The 24972-nt window shown below is 39.5% G+C and overlaps 1 protein-coding gene across 1 annotated transcript; it reads left to right on the plus strand.

Annotated features, from left to right (window-relative positions):
* Nucleotides 1-2325: 2325 nt before the first annotated feature.
* CHFR (checkpoint with forkhead and ring finger domains) lies at nt 2326-23459 on the plus strand. Its single transcript, XM_058037120.1, has 18 exons — nt 2326-2372; nt 2760-2907; nt 4732-4831; nt 9513-9622; nt 11187-11246; nt 11400-11612; nt 12198-12413; nt 12706-12862; nt 13069-13223; nt 13728-13890; nt 14629-14771; nt 15256-15375; nt 15678-15761; nt 16482-16552; nt 17161-17248; nt 17416-17523; nt 18570-18642; nt 20736-23459. Exons 2-18 carry the CDS (start codon nt 2772-2774, stop codon nt 20776-20778), a joined length of 2040 nt encoding a protein of 679 aa, XP_057893103.1. The 5' UTR covers nt 2326-2372; nt 2760-2771; the 3' UTR covers nt 20779-23459.
* Nucleotides 23460-24972: the final 1513 nt, after the last annotated feature.

Raw genomic sequence — 24972 nt, forward strand, 5'->3', positions numbered from 1 at the left:
GCTTGTGTATCACTACTTGTAGGGGAAAAAAAAAGAGGTAATATTTGTAGCTTCTTTTTCTCCTGGCGTATGTGTACCTTCACAGTTCAGAGCCTGAAAACTCATTCCATCTAGAATGAGCTCGAACAAAGCTAGGAACAAAGAGAGGGATGTATATTGCTAAACAAACCCTAACTGAGGGAGCAGATGGGAAAGGTGATATCTAGAAAGAGATCCTCTCCATTCTGCCCAGCTCTGGAGGGGGACAAGTACAAAATGGGGCTGTTGAGAGATGGATTATTTGGAATGTGGTATAAAACTACCCTGAGCTGGGAGGGAAGTGGGGAGAGTGTACATGGAGAGCAGTTACAGCAGTCAACTGCACACAGCAGATCAGTACATCTCTAATTATTATTTGTCTGGCTGGCTAAGCAGTGCAGCATTTAAAACCTAATTTGTTGTATAATTTAATTTTAATTGAGTCTCCTATCCACACAGGACTCGTTAAGCTAGCTGTATGTTTCACTTGCTGTCTTTTTACATGGATACTATGGGAGAGCTGCAGGAGCTGAACCAATCGTGTGCTTGCTTTGTGCTATCACCGAGGTGCAGTAATTCCTTGGTATGATTGCAGAGGGATCTCTTGGCAGGACTGTTTGGAAAATATGTCTTCTCAATGCCACAATACAAGAAAACAACTTCTTCTCTTAGCTAATGCTACAGTTTACACAAAAGATTTGGTTGTTGGGTTGTTAGTTGCATCTCCCACGTGCTGGTATTTCCCTCTGCCACTCAGAGATAACAATTACCAGTCACTGTGAGCAGTAATAAAAATGAAGCAGCATGACAATGCTTTTGAGTGATTGCACCTTCCATTGATGTGCCTCCCTTCAAATGTATAAAAGGCTCTATTCCTCAGTGAGGACAAAGGTGAAAGCAAGCGGGGTATTTTATAGACAAACCCTTTTGGAGGAATGGACACATTAAGGTCTCAAAAAACAATTTTTTCACAATATTATTACTAAGGTAAGAGTTAAAAACTCAGGTCAATAACAAAAAGCTCTTAAGTACATGCATAAATTTTGAGTAATGTGTGCTTAGATCTTTTTCCTCAACTGGGGAGCACGTGATTGGGACAGTGGAAGAGTACTGTGTTAGGTATCAGTCAAAAGTACAGATCCAAACGTTGCTATATTTGAATACTTTTGTTTCTAGCACTGGCCCCATACAGATGTCTTGCACAGGCTGTGAAACTTCAATGGCCAAGAGAAGCTGCACAGCTCCAAAGAGAGAAAAAAAAAGCAAAATGTGAAAAGTCAAGCAGTAAAAGCAGCACAGGGCGAAGGCTGGTTCAAGAGAAAAACCTGTGGAGGAAGACACGTTGTGGTAGTTTGGTGTTCTCCTTGGGATGCCTTTGGCAGCTGCAGTGTGCCTGGAGCTCTGGGCTTTGTGGTTTTCAAAAGCCTAACCCTAGGTGGAACCCTAAAGCTAAATCTAGGCACTAAAACCAGCCTAGGGTTAAGGCTGCTTCCAAGGAAGAAGCTGTGGAGGAAGGCATGTTGTGGCATTTTGTGTTCCCCTTGGGAGGCCTTTTGCAGCTGCAGCGTGCCTGGAGCTCTGGGCAAAAGTCCCACCAAAAGGAACAAAACCTGCATAAACGAGCAGATTAACAATTGCACGGCAATCATACTGTTTTACACAAAGGACCACCAATTGGACGACACGGCAATGAAGTGGTCGATGCAGTAACAAAGAGACAAGTCAAGTTCGGAAAGCTTTGTCCCCTGCTCTTGTCCCCGATAATTCCAGGGTTTAACTTGTAAGAGTTTTCTGAGCAAAACTCGTGGTACCCCCTGCGTGCGTGACCCCTTCCTCACTGGACACTGATCCTGCCTCAGTTCGAGCTTGCTTTGGAAAGCCTGGCCCTGGAACAGCAGCGTGTGTTGTTTATTTATCCACTGATGGCAAACCAATGCCTGCTCAACATCCAAGAGTTAACTATAACAAGTTTTTTGTGGATGAGACCGCTGAAACCACCTCAGCCGGCTTCTAGCACGCACGGTCGCGGTGAGACGACAGACCTGCCCGTAACAAAGATGGCGGCGGGCGGCCGGGCCCGCCCACACCCGAGGTTCCTGCCCGTATCCAGCATGGCCGCCAGGGCGTCACCGCTTCTCAGCCCCTCCGCTGTCCAGCTTTTCCCTATGGGCAGCGCACTGCGCGGCCTCACCGGAAGCGGCGGCGCTCCTGCCGGCCCGGCGCGGCTCTGTGGCGGAGGGCGGAAAGCCCGCCCCGCGCGGCGCGCCGGCCAATGGGCGCGGGGGCCCGCCCCGGCCGCATCAGCTGATGGGGCAATGTCTGTTGACAGGAGCCGCCCGGGCCGCGGCGCTGGGGTGAGGGGCCCGGGACGGGCCGCGCCGCGGGGCCGCCGCACCCCCGCGCCTCGCCGGCCGCCCCCGCCCCGCTCCTGGGAAGGCAGCGGACGGACGGAGGCCGCCGCCGCTGGCTCTCCCGGCTCGGGGAGGGGAGCGGGCCTGCGGGGTGGGGGCGCAGGGAAGGGGCTGGGCTGGCTGCGGGGGGCCGAGTGGGAGGGAGGGTTTGGCGGCGCCGCACAAAGGGGAGCGGCGGGGCCGGGAGAGCCCCGGGGGTGCGAAGGGGCTGCGGGGCAGCGGCGCGCCCGGCCCGGCCTGGCCTGGCCTCGGGGGTGCCAGGGAGCGCTGTGCCGCGCCCGGGGGCCGTGTGCTGATGGGGTTTGGGTTCGCTTTGTTTGTTTTTGTCAGATGTGAATCCAAATGGAGCAATCGGAAGGAGGCGAGCAGAGCCAGCAGCAGCCGCAGCCCTGGGGGAAGCTGATCCGGCTGGGTGCAGATGAGGCAGAGCCGCACGTCCTGCTGCTGAAAAGAGAATGGACCATCGGGCGGAGGAAAGGTGGGACAGGGACGGGCTGCGCTGGCCTGGGGCGGTGTGCGGGGACAGCAGCCATCCCCCTCCTGGCCTTTACAGTGCTGGCAGCTGGACTGAAACTAGTTGGGTTTGTTGCTTCCGGCTGCTGGAGGTGTTTGCCAGGCACCCCCAAATTCCCAATTTACCTCAGCTGTGTGAATAAGTAGTTTTATGCTGACCTTTTCATTTTCAGTAACTTGTGACCCGTTTTAAAGTCAGAGTGCCTTTTTAGGTAGTCTGTGTCAGTTTGTGCAAATAAGGAAGCCCGGTTGTTGATTCAGAAGTTTCTGTGCTTCGGTCTTGTTTACGTTCTAGTTTCGTTTCTGTGGTTAAAATAAGTTGGAACTGCAATGCAAAATGCTTCGGCTTCACAGAGAAGAAAACACCCACATAAAAGCCCTTAATTCTTCTGGCCTTATAAAGACTGCCAACAAGTTCTGAAAGTTTCTCTGAGAGTCGATTTGAAAGCTTTACTCCCAGAGTCTAGGACTTGTACTACTTGCCTTTATTTTAAAGGATTTCATGGTCACTGTGTTTGAAACAAGGTCTGAAGTGCTTTAACTTTCTTTTATGCTGCCTTTACAGTGCTAATTTTCTTTTTCCTGTTCATCAGTTCAAGCTGTTCGGCTGATCAGTCACTTCCTGTAAATAGTTGTGAGCAAACACCAGATGCTGTAGCTCTATGGGAAAGGCAGACAGTGTCTTATAGGAAAAATGTTTTGCAAATTTACAGTTGGTGATATCTATTGAGATTGCTTATCCTTAAGCTGTGGGGAAATTTTTCAAGTTGATGTCTGTTTGAGAGTTGTCTGGCAGAAAAAAAGGTGAATTATTTCTTCTTCAGTTGCAAACAGCTTTCCATAGCTGTTTGCTAATGGATTAGTTAAATGGATGGTTACTAGAATACCAAATTGTGACTTTATAAGCAGTATGAGGCAGTGCTTGCTGCTTTCCTGCTGGATCTGTTGTGAAGATCAGTTCACTCACAGTGTGAATAGGTGGAGGGGAATCATGGTTGTTAATTATAGCTTTGGTGTAAGCTTTTAGTGCTTTGAGTCCTTTGTGAGAGATCAGTGGAGAGCCTTGAGTGTTGCTTTGAATACTCAATTTTAAATTGAGGTAAAAAGACAAGATTTTCTCAGAGCCCTTGAGTTGTAGGTAGGAAGGTTTTTATCACATCATCATGACACTTCTCCTGCCTACCCCTAAATCTTACTCCTGGATTGTAATTCTCTTCAGCTTTGTTAACATAATAATGTTGTTAACAGAGATGAGGAAAACTTTCCTGTTTGAAAACAAACAAAAGATTGTAAGATAGAACAGTGATAATAATTTTTACGTATTTTTTAATCAGTTATTTGTTCTTACTACTTCCCCCCAATACACCAGAATAAAACAAGTTAAATGCAATTAAACAGCATTACAATGATGTGGGAAAAGAGCTGAGTGCAGTGACATGTGTGCCTTTAGAAGTTAAACTGAGCACCTCAGATATGTGTGGATATTTCTGTAGCACTCTAGGACAGAGTAATTGTGATTTGATTTCCATCTTTGAGGGCTAGGACTGGGGGGAAAAGGGAACTGAAACATCTTCATATGGTTGAAATGGTTACATCAGCCCATGGGGTTATCTCACCACTTGTGTTTATGTGTCTCACACTAGGCTGTGTTGCTGCCTGTGTGACAGCAGGAGTTTTGAACTATTGCAGATGTACGAGTCAGTTTATGTTGCATTTATAGCCATGTAGAATGCTGATCTGACTGTGTAATGTGTATTTTTAAGCTTGCTGGAAAATCTTTCTTTTTAAGGCTGTGACTTATCTTTCCCTGGCAACAAGTTGGTGTCTGGAGATCACTGTAAAATCATAGTGGATGAAGAGTCTGGTCAAGTGTCATTGGAAGATACAAGGTTGGTTTCTCAGAATGTTCTTGGAGGGACTTTTGCCAAAAGCTCAGCTGGTTATACTAACCCTGAGCTACCATGATAAATTTAATTGCTTTCAGGGTTGAAACAGGGATCAAACATGATATCTTCCACAACCTCAAATGTGAAAATTTCTTTATCTTTGTACATCATGGGCACATCCTGCTGGCCTGCCAAAGTGCCCCTCATGGCAGATCTGGCCCTGCTTTGTTGTCATCTGCAAACCTGATAAGGGTATATTTCCTCTCCTCTTCAAGGTTGTCATTAGAGATAGATCCAGGATAGATTCCTGCTGGGTTTATACTCCCAGAAGCTGTGGGACAGGATGCTAAATTTTTGGGGAAAAAGGATTTGCTGGGATGTCTGGGAAGGGTTTATAGTTGTCATTCTCCAGTATAATCCTAAATTTCAGGATGTTCCAAACAACAAACCAAACCATGTTTGCCTGTCATGGCAGCCTCAGAGTGTAGCTATAAATCTCACCTCACAAACTGTCCCTGGCAGAATTGGTTTAAACCCATGTTATGACAGAACAAGCTAAATAAATTGTGCATGATGCAGAAACATTCCTGCCTATTTTTTTCCCTTACCCACCCCCTGAGGCAGAAGGTGCAGCCAGCTGAAAACTAGCAAAGCCAAATTAAAGTTAATTTTGTGTATGGTGTATTCATGAAAAGGTGAGGCTTGTAACAAGGTAGTGTAACAGAAAGGCTGCACATGGAGCATTGCCAGGGAGCTGCTTGTGCCTGTTACACTTCTGTGTATCTAACAAAGAGTAAATCCCTGGAGTGTTCTCCCTCTTGTGAATTGAAGTGTGGCTGCCAACTGCTGAATCAAGAAACCAAACAGGTTTGATATGACTGCTTGCAGAAAACCCTTCTGGTTCTTCTGGGTCTTCCAATGTTTGTGCCAAATAGCAGATGAGTCCCAAAAAATCAGGCTGAAAGAAGATGGCTCTTGAATGTTTGAGTTGGCAGTACAGATGCTCAGAGTCACAGAAAAATACTGCAAGGTCAGCTTTTTCTTCTCTGAAGTGGAAAATAATTTGGAAACATTGCTGTGGTCAAGCTCAGATTTTTCTGGTGAAGAGGAATGCATTGAAGGAGGGAGTGAGTGTGGGACAGTCAAACTGAGTGGACTTTGTTTCTCTGTTGTGTCTAATCCAAAGAATATAATCAAATACATGTAGACAGCCAACATTTTGTCTTCTGATAGCATAATGAGTTCTTGAATGTACTTAAAAGAATTACCCAAAATTTGCAAGTGAAAGAAAATGTTTAGAGCATTCAAAATTATTGAGTAAATAAAAGTTTGGAAGTAACAAAAGCCAAGAGTTAGCAAATAGTAAAATAAATTACTCAGACTTGCCCTCTTTTGGGATATGTTTCTGCTTTATTTTCCAAACCATGCAGTAGTTGCTTTATACTGCTTGAAAGAAAACAAATTGTACAAGCTGACCTAACACAGTGGAGGCAGCAGTTGGATTTCTCCCAGTAAAAGCAGTTATAAGATTCTCCATTTTGAAAAAGAAATTTTAAAGGCAACTAGTGTAATTTCTTGTTATTTTGTAGACTTTTTCCTTTTAAGGTTCTAAGTAGTAGGGGATGTTTCTGATCAGGAAACAATTTAGACAAGGCTGATACTCATATGACAGGCAAGCAGATACTCCCTTTCTGTGGGTGAATCAGAGGTTGATCTGCAGTTGGTGCTGGTGTCCCTTCCTGCTATTGAATTCTCCTCACCCTCCAGTCAAAACGATGTCTATGAACACTGAGAGTGGAGAATTACAGTACAGAAGGGATTCTGTACCTTAATAGAATTCAAAACTCATTTCAGTTTACAGTGTGTTCAGGATTATGTGCACTTTAATATCAGATAACTGTTAACCCAGAAGCTTTAACATAAACTACATTCTTTTCCTGGATTAATGCAAATAAATATTAGAAATTATTAGTCTGGCATTTTTCTTGAAAGGGTATGAAAGTTTCTTACAACACATGGATCATTCATCTACTTCAAAAGTAGCCCTGTTCTGAGTGAAGCTGTTCATATCAATTCTGCACAGCAGATGGGATTGGGAAGTAAACAGAATTTATGGTTCATTAATGAAACTGTAGAGTCATCAACCACATTGGAATTGAGTCAAGGCCTGACTTTTTTCGTACACTGATTAAAAAAGTGACACTGGAACATTTTGTGGCATAGTTTCACAACACATTTTATATCTGATAGTACTGTTTTTCTTCTGCACTTGAAAAATGGTACAGCCACTTGGCATCAATTCAATATCTAATGAATGGCCTTCATATTTGGGCTTCTCATTGTACTTTCTACTTATTTTATAGGGAGCTTAATTTAAAACATAGAAGAATGTATAAATGTCATAATTTATCATGTGTGTCTACCCACAACATTAATCTGGAATGTCACCATATCTGTTAAAAGCCTCATGCTAAAGCCTGGAATTGGAAGTGAAAGGCTGATACAATTATCTGGGATAGCTGAATATTTTTTTCCCTTTGGTTGTTGGCTGAGATATAAATACAACTGCTTTCATTTACTGATGCATTGAAGAAAAGCTTATGATTTTCAGTGTCAAGTGATATCCATTTATTCCTATTTCATTTGGGTCCATGTGTGCCAAATAATTCATTAGTCAGCTCTCACTGAAGTCTGTGTAACTACAGAGCTGAAAAGATTTGGCTGTCTGTGGTCAATTTGATGAATAGGATCTTGCATAGCTATTTCTGCATCTTGCTTTGTGGAACCAAGCCTGAGTGGGTTATTAGATGTGTGATATTTTGGGTTTTTTCCTTTCCCCAAAAATATCTTGTGTTATTGTCCCCCAGAATAATCTTGGAACTTGGCAGTCATGACAGAGTTACTGCATAAAATACATTATTGTGACATTTCCCCCCCTGTGTTTAGTGAAAAGTTTGGGCTAGGAATTGCCTGTAGAAGTTAAAATTCAGTAAAAGACAAGTCTTGTTACTTGAATTTAGCTGATTTATTATAAAAGAAGGTCTAGAACATTTAGGGCAGATGGGAGATGCCTTCTGGAAAACTGAGGAGGTCAAATTGGATGTTTCTTAGTTTTGTTAAAGGACTTCTGACAAGGTTCAGAGGTTGGTGTCAACTTAACTATTTATTTGGCAATTGAAGGAGATCGATTTTTGCTTCAACATAATATTTTTAAATGTTATCACTACCATCAGTATGAAGTAAAAAATCAGTGTTGTTTTTAACAGAGGGACTAAAATTCTATTTTCCTCTTAATTGCTAACCTTTGGCAATCATTTAGTGATTTCTCTGTTCTGCTGGTTCTTCAGTGCTTATGTCTTTCAGCCTAGCCAACACCTGTATGCCTGAGGGGAAAAGGATGAGCTATGAGTGGTTTTCTTTCTTGTAAGAGAAGCTTGAAGTTTCATCAATGTGGCCCAAAAATTTTTTTTTCATTTCTTGAAAGTTTAAAGCAGCATCTCATTTATGTTGGACTAATTGATTCAGCCACCCAGACTGTGGAAGCAGCTGCAGCAGCAAGACCAAGAACTGATACCTTGATCACAACTTGCTGTAGTGCTTCCAGAGAGCTTGATTTTCCTTTTGGGCTTTGAATTAATATTTTTGTGTTAGAAAGGACAAGGGGGAAGTGCTTATTTCCAAAAAATTCCCCTGCAGTGAGGGACAGTCCACAGTGCCCTGGGCGCGGGCCGTGCCTCCAGGAGGTGGCAGCACAGCTTTGCTGTTATTTCTTGCAGCTGCTCTGCAGAGGAGCAAAAGCAGATATTTTCTGTTCATTCATATTTGGTACCAGTTTGTGAGATTTTGAGTGGCAGAAGTCTGAAATTCGAGAGGGCTGCAGCCCTGAAGGATGCTTACTGCAAGTGAGCTGGAATTATTTAGTACTTGAATAACTTGACTTTATAATAAAACATTAATGGCTTGTGTATACGACATCACCCATAGTTAAGGGGATAAAGAAATTAATCAGCAATGCTCTGCATTTTTATTTTCCCTAGTTTAATTTCTTCTACAAGTATTAAATTTTTCATCAATATAAAAATAATTCATTCCAATTAATCTTTCATTATGTATCACTTTTTTTCACCTTCTGAACTTCTCTCTTTCAAGTTGCAAACAGTCCAAGTAACCTCACAATTTTACGGTTTTTTCCTTTTTGAAGGAGGAGGGGGCACACAAATTACCACTATATGACATCCCTGACCGTACAGGGGAAGTTCCTTTGTCACAGAACATCTCAGGAGATTTCCAGTATTAAATGGAAAACACAGCCTGGAACTTTTTGAATAGAACTCTCATTGTCCTTTTGGTTTTATACTTAGAGGGTGGAGACTATTGTACAGAAACAATCATCTCATTATTTATTTGGAGACATAAGCCAAATATCGGGGGTCTTATGTCTGTCAGCTGCCATCTCTTTACCAGTAGTGCAAATCAGGTTTGAAGTTCCAGTGGTTCTGCATTTCTGTCTTTAGGAGAAATTTTTTGTTGTTAAACTTCCTTTTTTAAAAAATATTTTTTAGTCCACTTACTTTTTTAGGTGGCAGCCAGTAGTTTTTCTTCTTTAAATGTATCTTGTGTTTTCCCTTCCTTCTCCCGTGTAGTTATGAAAACATTTATGCTAAGTTATCTTTTCTCTTTACAGTACTAATGGAACAGTAATTAATAAACTGAAAGTGGTTAAGAAGCAGACATACCCATTACAGACTGGGGATGTGATCTATGTTGTTTACAGAAAAAATGAGCCAGAGAACAGTAAGTGAATAATACTTTTAAAATGGTGTGCTTAGTCATTTTCTTTTGAGTCAGGAGGGAAAAGAAATATCAGTATACTAGAACTGAGTAGTTCTGCTTTAAAGAGAAATATGTTTAAAAACAAGTCTCTGGAGAAGAGGTCATGGATGTGCCAGTTTTTACAGAGACAAATGTGAGCAACTGTCTGAAATTTAAATGTGCCTAGAAGTAATTTTGGTAGAACTAATGCATGGAATGGTAAGTAATGAGGTTCTAATCACATGTCCAGTGCTTCTTTTAGAAGTCAAACTGCTGGGGTAGTTAGTGATACTTTATATATCCCAGTGAAGCAGTTTTTAGCACCAGCAGGAAAGGCTGCAAAAGCTTTTTGTTTTGTGTGTGTAGGTTTTTGTGTATGTAGGTTGGCTTTTTTTGTTTTGAAGAGGAAGAGGCAAAATGGGGGGGAGATGGGGAAAGCCCTACAGTGAAAGTAGAATTTGTAAACTTGGAACAATGCTATATTTACAGTTTTCATACAATAATAAAAATATAAACTGTTAATTTAAAAATTCTAGATACATGCTCACTGTTCAAATACTTCCTTCATGAAATTGCTGATAATTTATAGACAGACAGATTTATGCTGTCTGGTGTAAATGTTACATGAAGCAGTGATAAGCTGTATTTTTCTGTCTGTGGAGTTTATCTCACAAATCTGCTCTGAGCTGGCACTATTGCACTTGATGCTATTTAGATGAATCACTTTGGTGAATTTTCCAGGCAATGAACTGAATCACTGATTTCCATTTGGGTTAATAAGTAGTTAAATTACCAAGCCTCCAGTTTTGCTTTTTTCAGCTTTTCCATCTTCAAACAGAGAGGAAAAATTTAGGGCATGCCTGTTTGGCCATTCTAAGTCCTGCTGAAGGAGACAAAATTTTAACTACTGATCAGAAAATGGATTGCTGCAAACTAAGACAGTCTTATTTGCTTGTTGGTGGTTGGTGGTGACAAAAATGTAACAAGGTAGAGGAGTTTTTGGAACAGTATTAAATTCAAGTAAGATTGAAAAGAAAAGGATATTATCCAGTTGGTTTTATTAATAGATTATAAATTAGTTTCTAGCTGAAACTTATGGCATGTCCCAATCTGTATTTTTGAGAGTTCATGTATCTCACAAAGAAATGAAGTAATATTGATTGAAGAGGTTGAGAAGTGAGCTCAGAAATAATAAGCTTCTTCGAAGAACTTTGATTCAAGTATCAGTAAAAATACAGTCTGTTCTGACAGAGCAGATTTTAGGTTTAAGAAATGATTAAGCCTCTGGTTCCATGGCTGGCACAAGTTAAACGTCACACAAAAGCTGCTCTGCCTGGTTTCCTGGGAAGAAAAGATCTTGCTGTGCTGCTCCTAATTGCCTCCTAAGTAGGAGTATTAACATGGTACCATTGAGGTGACCCCTCATTTGCCTCTTCCACTGTCAGACACTTTAGGGATGCAACCACTTGTGAATAGAAGTTGTTTATGTGGGATTAAGTGAATTTTTGTTTCAAGAGCACGATTAATATTTTTAAATCTCTTTCAGATGTTGCTTATCTTTATGAATCCTTAAACACAAAACATGATGCAACTCAAGAACCAGTAGGTAAGGAAGTAATTCAGGATCCATGGAGAGGAGCTAAGCTCCAATGACTAATGTAACCCTCTTGAGAGAGTTTGATTCTTTGGAATTTTGAAGCCATGATGTGTTGATTGTCACAAAGATATTTTTCTTTTCTTTCCCCCCTTTCAACTGTAGAAGTTAATGTAGAAAACCAATGCCATGTGACCAAAGATACCTCAAGTACAGGAAGAAGTAATGATGAGACCCAAATTACCTCATCACTGTCAGCTACTCAGTCTTGCTACGAGGAACCACAGCCATCTACTTCTACATCAAACCTCTTTAATGCTTCTCCTACCTCTCCAGTTGAGTCTGCATCTGGTCAGCAGGATAATCCATCTACATCTGGTGAGACTTGGGTCAAGTAGTTAAAGTTTTAAAATTAACGGATTCATCTCTTACCCCTATCTCCGTCTAGAATTTGCCTTGTAAAGTTCTAGTGAAGGTATCAGGTAGATATGTGCATTTTAACTTTCTCTCTATGGACAGGCAGGGTAAATCCTGATAGATGAGTGAAGGAATTGTGAGAATTCCTGTGTGGGACCTCACTGGCTCCTATGGAAACAAAGCTTTCCCTTTGCTGTGATCCCAACCTGTTACGTATGATCAGTATTGCATAACCCTGGCCTGGCATCCTTGTCAGGAAGACCTGGTGTGGATAATAGTCTTAAGAATAAATACTTCCCAACTGAAATAGGAATGGGGATTTTAAGTAGGGTTACACAACTAATAGGTTGTTTTTCCCCCAGGTTTTCCAATTAGCAGATTGGTTCAGAGTGTGTTTAGTAAGTTATGCAGTCTTTGCTTTTCTGCTCCACTTTTTCCTATTCAGACTTTTCAGATGCATGTGCCATGTCAGTTTGAGTACCTTTTGTTTTCACACATCCCATAGATGTGTGCAGCCATGTTCATGTTTCTGTTTTTATTTTTTAGGATCACAGTCCTCAGTTGTCACTCCTGTGCCTGCTTTCCCCATCTCAGAATCCATGTGCGTAAGAGCACTGCACGACAAGCATGAAAAGCTGGATGTGAATGCTGAAGCTTCTGCAATTGCTCCAGAAATCACTGACAAAGAAAATGCAGAATCAGATTCTCAAAGAACAGGGGAGGAGGAAGGTTTGGAACCTGCTAAGAAGAAACTAAAAGGAGGCTAGTATACTACAGTATTCTGCAACTTAACCTTCACCCCACCCCTCCAAACTGAATTACAACAGCTGTCATCAGTCCTTCAGCTTGTTCCTTGTGTCTCACTTACTTGATTTCTGGTCCCATGAAAATAATGTCTTCAGTATCAGAAGCTGTAGTGTGTAAAGCAAGAACCTCTTTTGGGACTGTTGCCAGCGAACAGTCAATCAGTGCAGATCTTTCAGGGATTTTTTTAATACTTGAATAAAAATAAGTTAAAAAAAGCTTTAAAAACTATCTCCTTCTGTCTTTGTAGATGAAGATACTTGTCCAAATCTTTCACCAGCAGCTCCAAGTGAATGTATAATTAAAATTGGCTCTGAAGATGCAAAAACATCAAATGTGAAACCAGATAAGATGGAAGAGACGTTAACGTGCATTATCTGCCAAGAACTGCTGCATGACTGTGTAAGGTATGTAAGAGTGACAAAAGCTTTAATCATGTGGTAATAATGCAAGACATTCAGTGGCAGCTGTTTGAGGAGGTCAGGGTAATCAGCATTTTCACAAGCCCTCTTGATTTTCCTTTTCCTATGCTATGTAGATAGTTTCTTCAGGGTTATGGATGTATCTGAAAAAAATGAAAGATTTGTATTTTGACTCAGTTTTTGTTTTCCAGCTTGCAGCCTTGTATGCATACTTTTTGTGCTGCCTGCTACTCAGGATGGATGGAAAGATCTTCTTTGTGTCCAACTTGTCGTTGTCCAGTAGAACGTATTTGTAAAAATCACATATTGAACAACTTGGTTGAAGCTTATCTGATTCAGCATCCAGGCAAGTTGAACAGTGTCTGTGGCAGAATCCAATGGATTTCACACATGAGCTGCATCACTGGTGTCAGGACACACTGTTGTCTATAAAATACCTGTGTGTTTTTTTACCCTGCTGTTTTTTCTGACATAGCTTGTCAGAAAACAAGTGCATCTAACATGACATAATAACCTGTGGAAGGTGATTTAATAATGTGAGTGTGCTAAGAATGCTTCATTTTAATTTGTTACTTCATCATGAGAAGGATACTTTTGAAAAACATACTTGAATTTAGATTTAATTAACTTTGATTATGGCCTCTTGAAAAAAAAAATTTGGGTTGCCTGATACTGGACTTCCTTAACAGAGAGGGGAATTTAAGTAAGATGATCTAGAACTCTCTCATCCAAAACCAAGTCTTATGGAAATGAAAATACAATAATGGTAACTGTATTAAGAAAGTAAAGTGCAGATAAGGGCTGTGAGGTGTTATTTTCTCTTGAAGTTTGAATGTGGTTCTCCTGCCAGATAAATGTCGCAATGAAGAGGATGTTCGGAGCATGGATGCCAGAAACAAAATTACCCAAGACATGTTGCAGCCCAAGGTGCGGAGATCGTTCTCAGATGAGGAGGGAAGCTCTGAAGATTTACTGGAATTGTCTGATGTAGACAGTGAATCCTCAGATATCAGGTAGGTCTGTTTTTAAGTTGTGTGCCTATGTTTGAATGCACAGACCCACAAACTGAGCTAGTTTTACAAATGCTCTTATTGCTGGTAGTGTTTCCATGATCATTGCCAGGACCTGTTTGCAGATTAAGTTCCTCCTTGGTAGTTTTGCTGGCCATCCTTTGAACCTTGAGCAGAAATAAGAACTTCCTAGAAATCCAGCAAAATTCAGTTTGTGACCAACAGTTCTATGTTGAATTGTGCAATAAAAAAAGACAGATTTCTGGTTAAGATCTTATCAGGAGATAAAGTAGTCCATGATCCTGTGAATGTGTTTGCAATTATTGCGCTTTCTTATGTGGCTGCTTTCTCTTGGTCTATGGTACCAAAGCAGCTGGTGCTTGACTCTAGGAATTCCAAGTACCAAAATGCCTCCTCTTTCTTTTCAACAGCAAACATTTTTTGCTGAATGTCTGCAGAGGAACAGAATTCTTGTAGATAACCATTCCAACTCTGTTCCTCTCTCTTTCAGTCATATTGCTCTTTTTTTCCTTTACCTTTTGTTTAAAATTTCTTGAGGAATACTACAAAACCCATAATTTTTATCTGTCACAGCTACAGCAGAGCTAGGTACTGAGTTACATAAGCTTTCATCTGTTACTGAATGAGGAAATCCTAAAGTTAAACTTCGAGAGTCTGACCAATCTTGTGACCTAAGTTGTATTTGCATTTGTTTGGTATAATTTCATATTGTTCTTTCAGTCAACCATATATAGTATGCAGACAGTGCCCAGGGTACCGAAGACACTCTGTTCCAGCTGTGCCTGGCACAGGCCAGGAGCCAGAGGTAGGAGGAATGCAGGCTCTGGGAGATGCTCCATCAACCTCTGCCAACTTCCCTGCAGGTCAGTGTCACATTGCCCCAGCAGTGCAGCACTAAAATACTGCAACTCAGACACTCAGGGCAGAATCACAGAATGGCTGGGGTTGGAAGGGACCCTTGAATATCATCTCCACCTCCCCTGAGCTAAGCAATGAGCTATGCTACAGCTATGAGCTAAGTTAGACCTAAGCAAAGTCCCTCTCACAGGACTGTGAGAGCAACTCCACACCAATGTCTTTACAAATACAGTATTTGGCTGTGATTGTCCAAAATGGGTTGCTGATGGTTGATAAGTTCTTAACCTTTTCTGCATACTGAAATATTTTACACAGCTGTGCAGTCCAGAAATCTGAATGCTTTTTTTCTGCTGCTTCGTAGAGTTTTTGTAAAAAGGTTGCTTGTTACTTCAAGATTTTTATATTGTTAATATTCATTAAGATTCCTCATCCAAACTGCAATTTGTAAATTGTTCAATCTTTTTTTTTTTTCCTTTTTAACTCATCCAGCTGTTCAGGAATACGTGTGTCCTGCTCAAGGAAGTCATGTAATATGCACCTGCTGCTTTCAGCCAATGCCTGACCGTAGAGCAGAGCGTGAACAGAATCCTCATGTTGCTCCTCAGCAATGTGTGTACACTTTTTATTTTATTTTCTATAGAAGTCTCTCCTTATTTTTTATTAAACTTAAATTTACTTGAAGACTGTTTTTTATATGAATCTTCTTTATTTGGTTGCTTGTAGTGACAGCATGCAAGATTCTTCCTTTAAAGAATTTATTAGTCCTTTAAAGAATGTATTTTAAATGAGAAAGTTGTACCTTTTTTAAACCAAGTTTATTAGGGCTCTGCTGTTGCTGATTTATGAGAATGGTAACTGTTGAGTTTTGTTGTGTTCAGGTCCTTACAAGAGTTTTCTTTGTTATTTTACAGGCACAGTTTGTCTGCAGCCCTTTTGTCACTTGTACTGGGGCTGCACTCGCATGGCGTGTTTTGGCTGCCTGGCACCATTCTGTGGTACTGTGGAGTAATTTTTTTGCTTATCAGCCTGTCCACTTTGCAATAATGTCTGCCTATCGTGACCTTTAAGTAACTTAAGAACAGATCAGTTTGTAGCACAGTCATGCAAAAAGAAGCAAGGCCTGTGTCCTCACATTGCAAACACACAAAATTGAAGGGGCATGTGTCTTAACTTTGACAGGATTTAACTGTGTGTCTTCCTACAATATTGGGGTTAGAAACTACACTTGCTGAGCACAATTCTTTCCACTATAAAAAACAATGGTGTATTTCAGTCTAGTAAGAGAATCATACAAACCAGTGCAAAAGCACTGAACATCTGAAGGTATCGGATTAGAAAAGAATCTTGCCCTCTTAAGAGTGCAGACTTCTGAAACTCAAGGTTTTTTGACATTTGAAAAAGTAAATTAGAACAGTTGGAATGGCTTGGCTGCAGTTTGGAGCTAATAGAATATGCTTTATTAGCACTGGTGATTTGTGCAGCTTGGTAGTGTTTGTGGACTGAAGCTGAAATTTTAAAATCTCAGTATCTTGTCTGTGCCACTAGAAGTTAAAAATCACATGCATTAGCACATGTTGAATGCAGTCATGTACTTGGTGCTCACATGAGCCTGTGCATGTTATTTCAGGAAACAGAAGAACCTTCAGAAAATGTGTGAAGGCCACAGAGTTTGGGCAAGAAATAGTAACTTTTCTTCTTCTTTTTGTTCTGATTAGAAATAAATCTTGGTGATAAGTGTTTAGATGGCGTCCTGAATAACAACCACTATGAATCAGATATCCTGAAGGTATGTTTAAAAATCATTGTGTGTGATAATAACAAATGTAAAAAGTTTAAGATGTACTCACTGATGAAATAGAATTCATGTGCTGCCTGACACAGTGGCAGCACTGTGTGACTTGCAGAACCTGATTCTAAAAGCTGATTAAATGATCTCCAAATGATCATCCAAGATACTATTTAAGAGAAAAATAATTCAATAAAAACAAGCCAGGAAAGCAATGCTTGTTAAATGTTTTGTCCCAGACAAGTTAAATTTCACACTAAACTTGTATGGAAAATATTTTGCCCATACTATAACAGGATTGCCTAAATTAGGTAAACTGGTGAAATCTTGATTTGAGGTAAATGAGAATGTGACTGGAATGAATCTATTTGCAAACTTTTGGCAAAAGTGGAGATCTGAAAAAAGATACTTAGTGGAAGGTTTTATTGGTGCTCTAAATGTATCATGCTAATTAAGTTACAGGTATTTAATTTTTTCTTGTCATCACATAAACTCATTCTGAAAACATAGTTACTGATAAATTTGGAAATATTTGAGAATAAATGTCTTGCTTACTCTTTGAGATTGGAGATTTTTCTAGATTAAACACTTAAAATTGCTCTTTTCAGGATTACCTGGCATCCAGGGGTCTGACATGGAAAAATATGTTAAATGAAAGTCTCTTAGCTCTTCAAAGAGGAGTTTTTATGTTGTCAGGTATGTGTTGTGTTCAGTTTGCATGTGCATGACTGCTTGTCTGGATGTAACTCAGCAATGTTATCAAGAAGTTTGGAGTTCTGTGTACAGAACCAGTGCAATCCTGGCTCTTTAGTTAAACCTGATTTATTAATCCTCACATTTTTACCAACTGGTTTTCTCCCCAGATTACAGAATTACTGGGAACACAGTGCTTTGCTACTGTTGTGGCCTTCGCAGCTTTCGAGAACTTGCCTACCAGTACAGGCAGAATATTCCTGTTGCTGAATTGCCAGGTGGGGATTGTTTTCCTCAGTAAGGAGGAGAAAAGTGATTTAAAGAGTTAACATGAGTTTTATCTTTGTATTGGTGTTCTTTTGGTACTTTCATGTTGCCCATTGCAAATCTTGTTGCAGGATAATGTCTTAGTTTACTTGTCAGCTGCTAAGCTTGTGTGTAGTTATTTTCAGACTCCTTAATGGGACCTTTTCTTTCAGTATCATTTCTCATCTGTAGAATAAATATATCTGCAGAGTGAAAAGAGGAACTCAGTAAAATCAGAGTATAGTCAACAGGAGCCAATTGCTGTAATTAAATTTATTTTCCCATTTAAGTACATAAAATGATGCATTTTCTGAACAATTTAACACTTTACCAGCTCTCAACTAGGAACTAGAATGCTTTCATAAACTGATTTTAAATCTTTGCATTTGAAATTCTAGTATAAAACTGCATACAAGCAACTGTCCCTCATTCAGACCTGAATTTGTTTGGGACAGAAGCTGCTCCAACAGTTTGCTTTTAAATATTACTTCTGTCAACTTAGTTCTTGTTGTTAGCAACATCTTCCCAGTCTTAAGTTGTTGAGAAATCTGCTTGTGATGCTGTACATAATGAGCAAAAATTGTGTATCTGGTTTGCCCTTAACATTGGTTTTCAGTTCATCTGCTGGACAGCTGAGTTGTAATGTATGTGAAGGTGGGGGAAAGCAGCAAACTCTACCCTAATTAATAATTTTTCTTTTGTGTGGAAATACATCTAGACAAGTGCTGAGTGTTTCATCAAGTCCATCTCTATTAAAATAAATGGTAAAACTTCAGTTGACAGCACTAAGAACCAAACACTTTCATCATAATTCCGCATTAACATTAAAAACTAATTTTTTGTCCTTCACAGAGTGTTTGCTTTGTTTCCAGAAAGGTGAAACAATATCGTTCTAGAGTAATTTCTTACCAATCATGTGTTGTTTCTGATGAGTAACCACCATTAGCAGTGGCTTAATAATCTGGGTCACTTTAATGACTTTTGTAATAAATGCAGCATTTCCTTTGCCCTCTTGCAGTGACTGTCACATCACGTCCTGATTGCTACTGGGGACGCAACTGTCGAACTCAGGTCAAAGCACACCACGCCATGTAAGTTGTACACTTCAGAAGGTGGTTTTGCTTTGTGTTCCTTAAAAAAACCAAACCAACATCAATCTAAATGCAGCCTTTCAAGTGCCAGAACTTGCAGCATAAAGCAGGGTTGGGTGAGCATTGGGGAATTTTTTGTCATTTTTGTTTTTAACACTACTTTGAAATGAGCCCTCCGTGCATCAGGGCACTGCCAGCACTTGTAAGTTGATGTAACCCATGGCTGACACTTCTTGAGGCTGTTTTTCCACCCACTGGGGTGGAAGGATTCTTTCAGTGAAGTGCAGCTTCCATTGAAGGAATCAATTGGTGGGAATAATTAGCAACAGGAGCAGCTTGGAGCATGTAACGTAAGCCACAGCAGGTTCCCGAGGAGTTTCTAGGTCTTACATCTCTGACCCAAGGAATCTGGCATGCCTCAAAAATTAAATACTGAGCCTGAAAAGAGATTAACCCTCTACTTGTCAAGAGTTTTAATACCAGCCTTGGACTGCTGGTATCTGGTGAGAAATGTCCTTCCAAAGTAAATCAAGCTTCTTGAGTAAAAATATCAAGGCCAATGCGGTTTTATTCTTATAAAAAGATGCACATGTAGTAAGACAAATATTAAAGACTCATAAAACAAAACAAAAATTTTCTCCCTAAGAACTAACTGGTTTCAGGCAGGGTTGAAAAATCCTTCTTGCCTTATGAATAATTCTCTAAATTCTCAGTGTAATTTAAGATAGAGGAGCTGTTACCCCTTATTGAGAAATTGCCTTAATGAATAGAAGATTCTGCAGTATCTTTCTAATGTTGCAATGTACATACCCGCTTAGCATAATTCCTTTAATATTTCAGGTACTGTGGGTTGAAAATAACCAGTCTGTGCAGCTCAGGCAAGCAGATCATAAGACAGACTTGTAAAATATTCATCTGCAGTCTCTTAACAAATTCAAGGGTTTTACCAAATAGCTTTCAAAAATAATTTTGGATTTAAGTTGCAGATGTAATTTGAAGTACCACAGCTATCTGTAACTTCACATTATAGGACAGTCTGTGTTCCCAGAGGAGATTTTGTTTTGAAATGTTAGCGTTAATTCAATATCAAAGTACTCACCAGTCATCTTTGTTCATGTTGTGGATAATTTCATCTAGAATAAAAATGACTCAGGGTTTTTTTTCCCCCTTCTTTTTTTCCTTCTTTCTCTTTTCCCCCCAAGCATTAGTCCTTCCTAGAACTTTACTGGCTGCTACACTTAGTTCTTGAAATCCATAAAAGCAAACAGTGCTGTCATACCACTCTTTTATATCCAGATAATATTTTAATTTTTTTAATTGAGCTAAATTGTTCTACTAAGTAGTTAGATTATGTGAGCAAGGTTTTTCTGATCTTTGATCTAATCCAGCTGAGGGGAAAATTCAGGATCTCCTTTGCACCATTTCCTCCACATGTAGTGACACACTCAACCCTCCATCTTCTGTTTCAGTTGTGTGTGAAGGGCCACATGGCCCAAGCAAGAGAAAAACAAGGAACAGTGAAATGTTTTTGAGAAGTGAGAAGAAGTGCTTGGTAGTAAATGATGTTTTCTGTTTAATCCATGAAGACAGATTTGCCATTCCTATGAAACTTAGATAATACAGGCTGAGAAAAACTTTTTCTTTCCAGAAGATTCTAAGCCACTAAGAGCATGTGTTTATGTTGAAATATAAAATTAGCCTAGTTAATTCTAGTTCTTAATGACTTGTGTAATGCTGTCTACTAAAAGTTACTAATACCTTGCAGGGGAAAATTAAATCACAGATTCCTGTTTTAATTGCCTTCTGGGTTTGAAGTATGCAGAAGTATAGAGGAATGCTTTTTAATAACAGGTTTTCTGTGTGCATAATAAAACTAATGAGGGTTAGGCAGGAGAGATGTTGAAAATCCTGTTACATGTAAAATGACAGTAAAGTATGATCTAAACAGGTTCTGAAAAAGATTTCAGTGTGTAAATGGTCTGCTTTAGACTGTTTAACATTTAAAATACCCTGTGCAAAATGCTGAATTGCTTTTGTTGCCTGACTTGTGAGACCTTTGTTACATTTTAATATTATGTTTTTCTTTATTTTAGGAAATTCAATCACATTTGTGAGCAAACAAGATTCAAGAACTAAAAACTTGGAGTCTGTAGAGAGGGGACAAAAGCCTGTTACACTGCTTGTACAGTTTAAGGTTTCAGGGGATCTGCTCAGTTCCCCCATAGCAGGGAATCATTCACTTTTCCATCAGGTAAACTGATGTGAAATTTTTAATTTGTAGAATTTTACAGCTGTACATGAATAAGGTAGGTTTTTTTTTCCAAGGTAGTCCAGCAAGCATTGCATTCCATGCTCATGACTGCAGTGTCCCTGTGTCACTTCAGTGAAGAACACAAACAAACCACACTCACAAAAACCAGCCATATCTTGGGATGACCTAAGAATAAGGAGTGTATTTGCACTACTTGTGAAGAAACTAAGAAAAATCGATAGACTTAAAATAGAGAAGTTTTGTAAAAGTATCTGATGGGTATTTCAAGAGCCATTAATATTTAAGGAGGATATTGTCAGTGTATATTTGTAACTGCATTTTGCGGTAGTTCGATATTTTGTTGCTACCCATTGCCTTTGGGCTAGAAACCACATTAATATTCCTTTTTAAAAAATCCATCCAATAAACAGCTGTTTCAACTTAAAGCTTCTACCATATGTGCAGTGTTACAGTGGAGGTAGGACAGTTTCCTTTCTTAGTTTAGACATGTTGATATTTTTATTCACGTGAAATTACAAAAAGAATTGCACAAAAATTTGAAGATCACATTTAAAGGTGGGGTAATACTTGAAGCAGAACAGACATCTGCTAATATTACTTCTGTAGTGTTTTATATCAGAAGACCAAACAGTGCTTTTGACATAGAGCAGCCAGTAGGACACACTGGTTCATTTTTTTTGTATTTCTTTTTTGGTTTGATACCATGTGCTAAATATGTACCTCTGCAATGCAGCTGTTCTCTAGCATGCATACACTGGTGAAAATGTAGAAAAAACTAACTTAAAACAGAATATAGCAGCTTTACTGGAAGGAACAATCTTACAGAAAATGAGTGGATTTGGACAAATTGTAGCAATATGGAGGCATGTCTGGATAGGGATAGAGATAGGGATCATGAAGGGGCACACTGGTGTCACTGACATAGGAAATGTAGATTTTATTTTCATGCCTTCTGCAGAGCTCATTCAGGAGATGTTCCAAGTGTCATTAAAAACAAAGAAATCCCAACTTTCCCCCTTCCCTACAAATCGATATGATCATAATCTGGTTGCTAATGTTGACAGACCTCAACTGGGACCAATTTTGTTCTCATCACACCTACAAGAGTGGAGCAGAATGAGAAGAAATCATTCAAAGTTACCTCTGTAGAGACCATGTTGTTTTAAGTATGCCTTATTTTATGAGCAGGATTTATACTTGGATGTTAAAAAGTGTACACACAGTATCTTGTGATATAATGGAGCACAAATGATGCAGCACATCGTGTCTACTGGTTGCAGTGAATTGAGCAACTATTTCCAGTAATGCACATCTTACTAAGAATGCTAATTAGAATGATGTCTTTCTGTTTAGATTTTTTATTTTTGAAAATAGCTGTCGCAAGGATGGGTCTGTTGACCATGCCCTTATGCTATTAAAAATACACTTTGGTGTGGACTTCTCTTCCTAATCTCTGGGCATTTTCTCCTGTGAGTAGGATTGAAATTGGATCTGGAATATTACTTGAAACTTCTTTTAACAACAACAGTGTGTTTCTGTCTTTTAGTATTAACAATGTTCTGTTGCTTCTGTATTTGTATTTTATGTTTAGATTTTTTAATGGTTATTGTATCTTCTCAGGACAACCATTCCCAGCTGGTTTTGATCTCATTTCATCTCTGGCTGTGCATGTAGCAAATTGAGTGCAGTTGTGGAGATCAAGCCTTTGCACATTATATGCAGAAATGTGCTTTACATTTTCATTTACCACTCCCACACCCCAGATGGGCTTTCAGCACAGCCTTGTCACTGTGCTGGTGTTCAGGCCTCTTGTGCTGAAGTTGTTTTGTTGGTCAGGAGTAACTTGCACTTACTCAAGTTTTGTTTGTGTAGGGGTGTATTGAGTGACCATAAGAAAAAAACTGGGGAGAAAACCCAAACAGCAGAACTCATGTGCTTAACATCTAAAGTACCTGTGCAGTAGATGTTCTTCAAGTTGTTTTTCTAAAACCCTCTTCCTTTTCCCTGTCACAGGTAATTAATCTGCCTTTCTATGCATATAGGGTTGCAGTAGTGCAATGGAATGAAGGGATTTTTTTTTTGTCATTTATATTGTACCAGGAAGAGATCAGAAATTGGCTTGCAGATGGGGAGGGTGAATAAATCCTGATCTTTATATGCTCTTAAGTAAGTAAGAGTATCTGTCATGGGTATTACATACTCTACCTTAGACCTTTTTAAATGTATGGTTACCAGGTGATAGTTAATGTGATAAATGTATGAACTATGCTTGGTGTAATTGTTTAAATACTTTAAAGGTGCAGCATATTTTTAACCTGTCTAAAGCACATCCCCACCTCCTTTATAAGAGATGTTTGGAAGCTGAGCATGAAATGTGGTAGAATAGATGTGGAAACCAAGGTGATTATGATAGGATTTGACATAGTGGTGAACAAGGTATATAGTCTCTCTGTTTGAGAAAAGTTCTTTTATAAAGAAGGTGGAGACTAGTTCTTCCAGTTCTCTTTTGTGGTTTATTTTTTTTCCTGAACTAAGAAGTTATTAATTAAAAAAAAAAAGAAAAAAAAGCTACTGAAGTTGTCTGTCTGTGTTTCTTGTGTGGCATGTACTGTCACCACAGAAATGGATGTATGCAACACTTGCTAGTACTCAGTGAAGCTTTTAGTTATTTGAATGTTGAGATTTTACAAGCAAATACCATCCCTGAACTTGGAGTAACTGAAAATTTCTTGAGTTTTTATGTCATTCTCAAACTTCCTTGAAAGTGTCAGATGATACTGCAAAGGATCATCAGTGTCCCTTCAGGATGTATAATAAATCTTATGAGTGAAAGATTATTAAATAGAAGTAAGAGGGCTCAAGATGCTTGCCAATTAAAAAGTTTGCTACTTTTTAAAAAAAGTAGTTACTATTTCAGTTTCTTGCAACACCATAAACACTGAAGTGACAGGTATTTTACCACCTGATTTAACAGCAGCCTGGATGAAATTACTGTAATACTGTGTTCATCTTTATTACAATTGTATAAATTATAAGGTTTCAAATGACTACTGTTAGTACAACTTTTTCTGCACAGAACTTTAGCCTTGCTGAGTAAATAGGAGCACTTGCCTGCCCTGTTGTATCTGAGGTGGAAGAAGACAGTGATGCCAGAGTTAAGCTTCAAGTTGCAGTTTAGCATCCCAGGATTTTTGTGCTGCTGCCATTCCCATACTTGAAGCTGGATACCCTTTAATGTTGTAGCTAATCTATGTTGCTGTTCTTTACCCAGCTGTCAGGCTAAATTTAAGTGAAACTCAAACTCAGGTTAAGTATTGTAAAAGTGAACACACAGTGTTGTTCTGTGCACCAGAAAGATGAGCTGATAGCCTTTAAAACTGGTAATTTTGGCTGGCCTTGCACTTGCAGTGGCGGATTTAAATTATTTCTACTCCATTATGTCCACAAATGACTTGTAACTAATTTAGTTTGAGGGAGCTGCTGCTTTGGGATTAATGCACTATTGAGAGATCAGGTCTGGCACAGCCAAAGCTCTTCCAAGCACTTTCTGCACAAAGAAAAAAGAAAAATGTTGATGGGATTGAAGGGACAAATGTATGACCACTGGCAGCTCTTGGAGCCCTTGGAGTGGCTCAGGTACTCAAATTCTGCAGGATAATTTCTGCTTAAACTCTGAAACTGTTTTCATTGTATTTAGCAGGAATAACTTGGTATTTGACAGTCTAAGGTTAATTATTAGCTTTTTCAGTCACCAAACAAAACACATGCATTTGGTACCAATTTCCAGTCTTCAGCAGAACTGTGTAGGGCAGATGGTTTAGCCTGCAGCAGGAGCTTAGGGAAATAAGTTGATTCAAGTGAAAGGAGTTAGGAATTTAGGAAGTGAATGCTTATTCCAAATTATGCTCTGAAAATCTGGTTTCTTATGGCCCCTTAGAAGTCTGCTGGAAAGGAGCCTTATTTTTTTTATGGTCTGCCTACTTAAAAATAAGTCAACAGTCACTGAAAGTTAGGAAAAAAACATCTTGATTTGAAGAACATGTGAGGATTTTGCATTT

The sequence above is a fragment of the Melospiza georgiana genome, chromosome 18 (genome assembly GCF_028018845.1).
Source record: "Melospiza georgiana isolate bMelGeo1 chromosome 18, bMelGeo1.pri, whole genome shotgun sequence".
NCBI classification, from domain to species: domain Eukaryota; kingdom Metazoa; phylum Chordata; class Aves; order Passeriformes; family Passerellidae; genus Melospiza; species Melospiza georgiana.

Coding starts and splice junctions, on each gene's coding strand:
- CHFR (XM_058037120.1), top strand. CDS start 2,772: ATGGAGCAATCGGAAGGAGGCGAGCAGAGCCAGCAGCAGCCGCAGCCC. Junction 15,376..15,677: donor TCATGTTGCTCCTCAGCAAT/GTGTGTACACTT, acceptor GTTATTTTACAG/GCACAGTTTGTCTGCAGCCC. Junction 17,249..17,415: donor AGGAGTTTTTATGTTGTCAG/GTATGTGTTGTG, acceptor TTTTCTCCCCAG/ATTACAGAATTACTGGGAAC.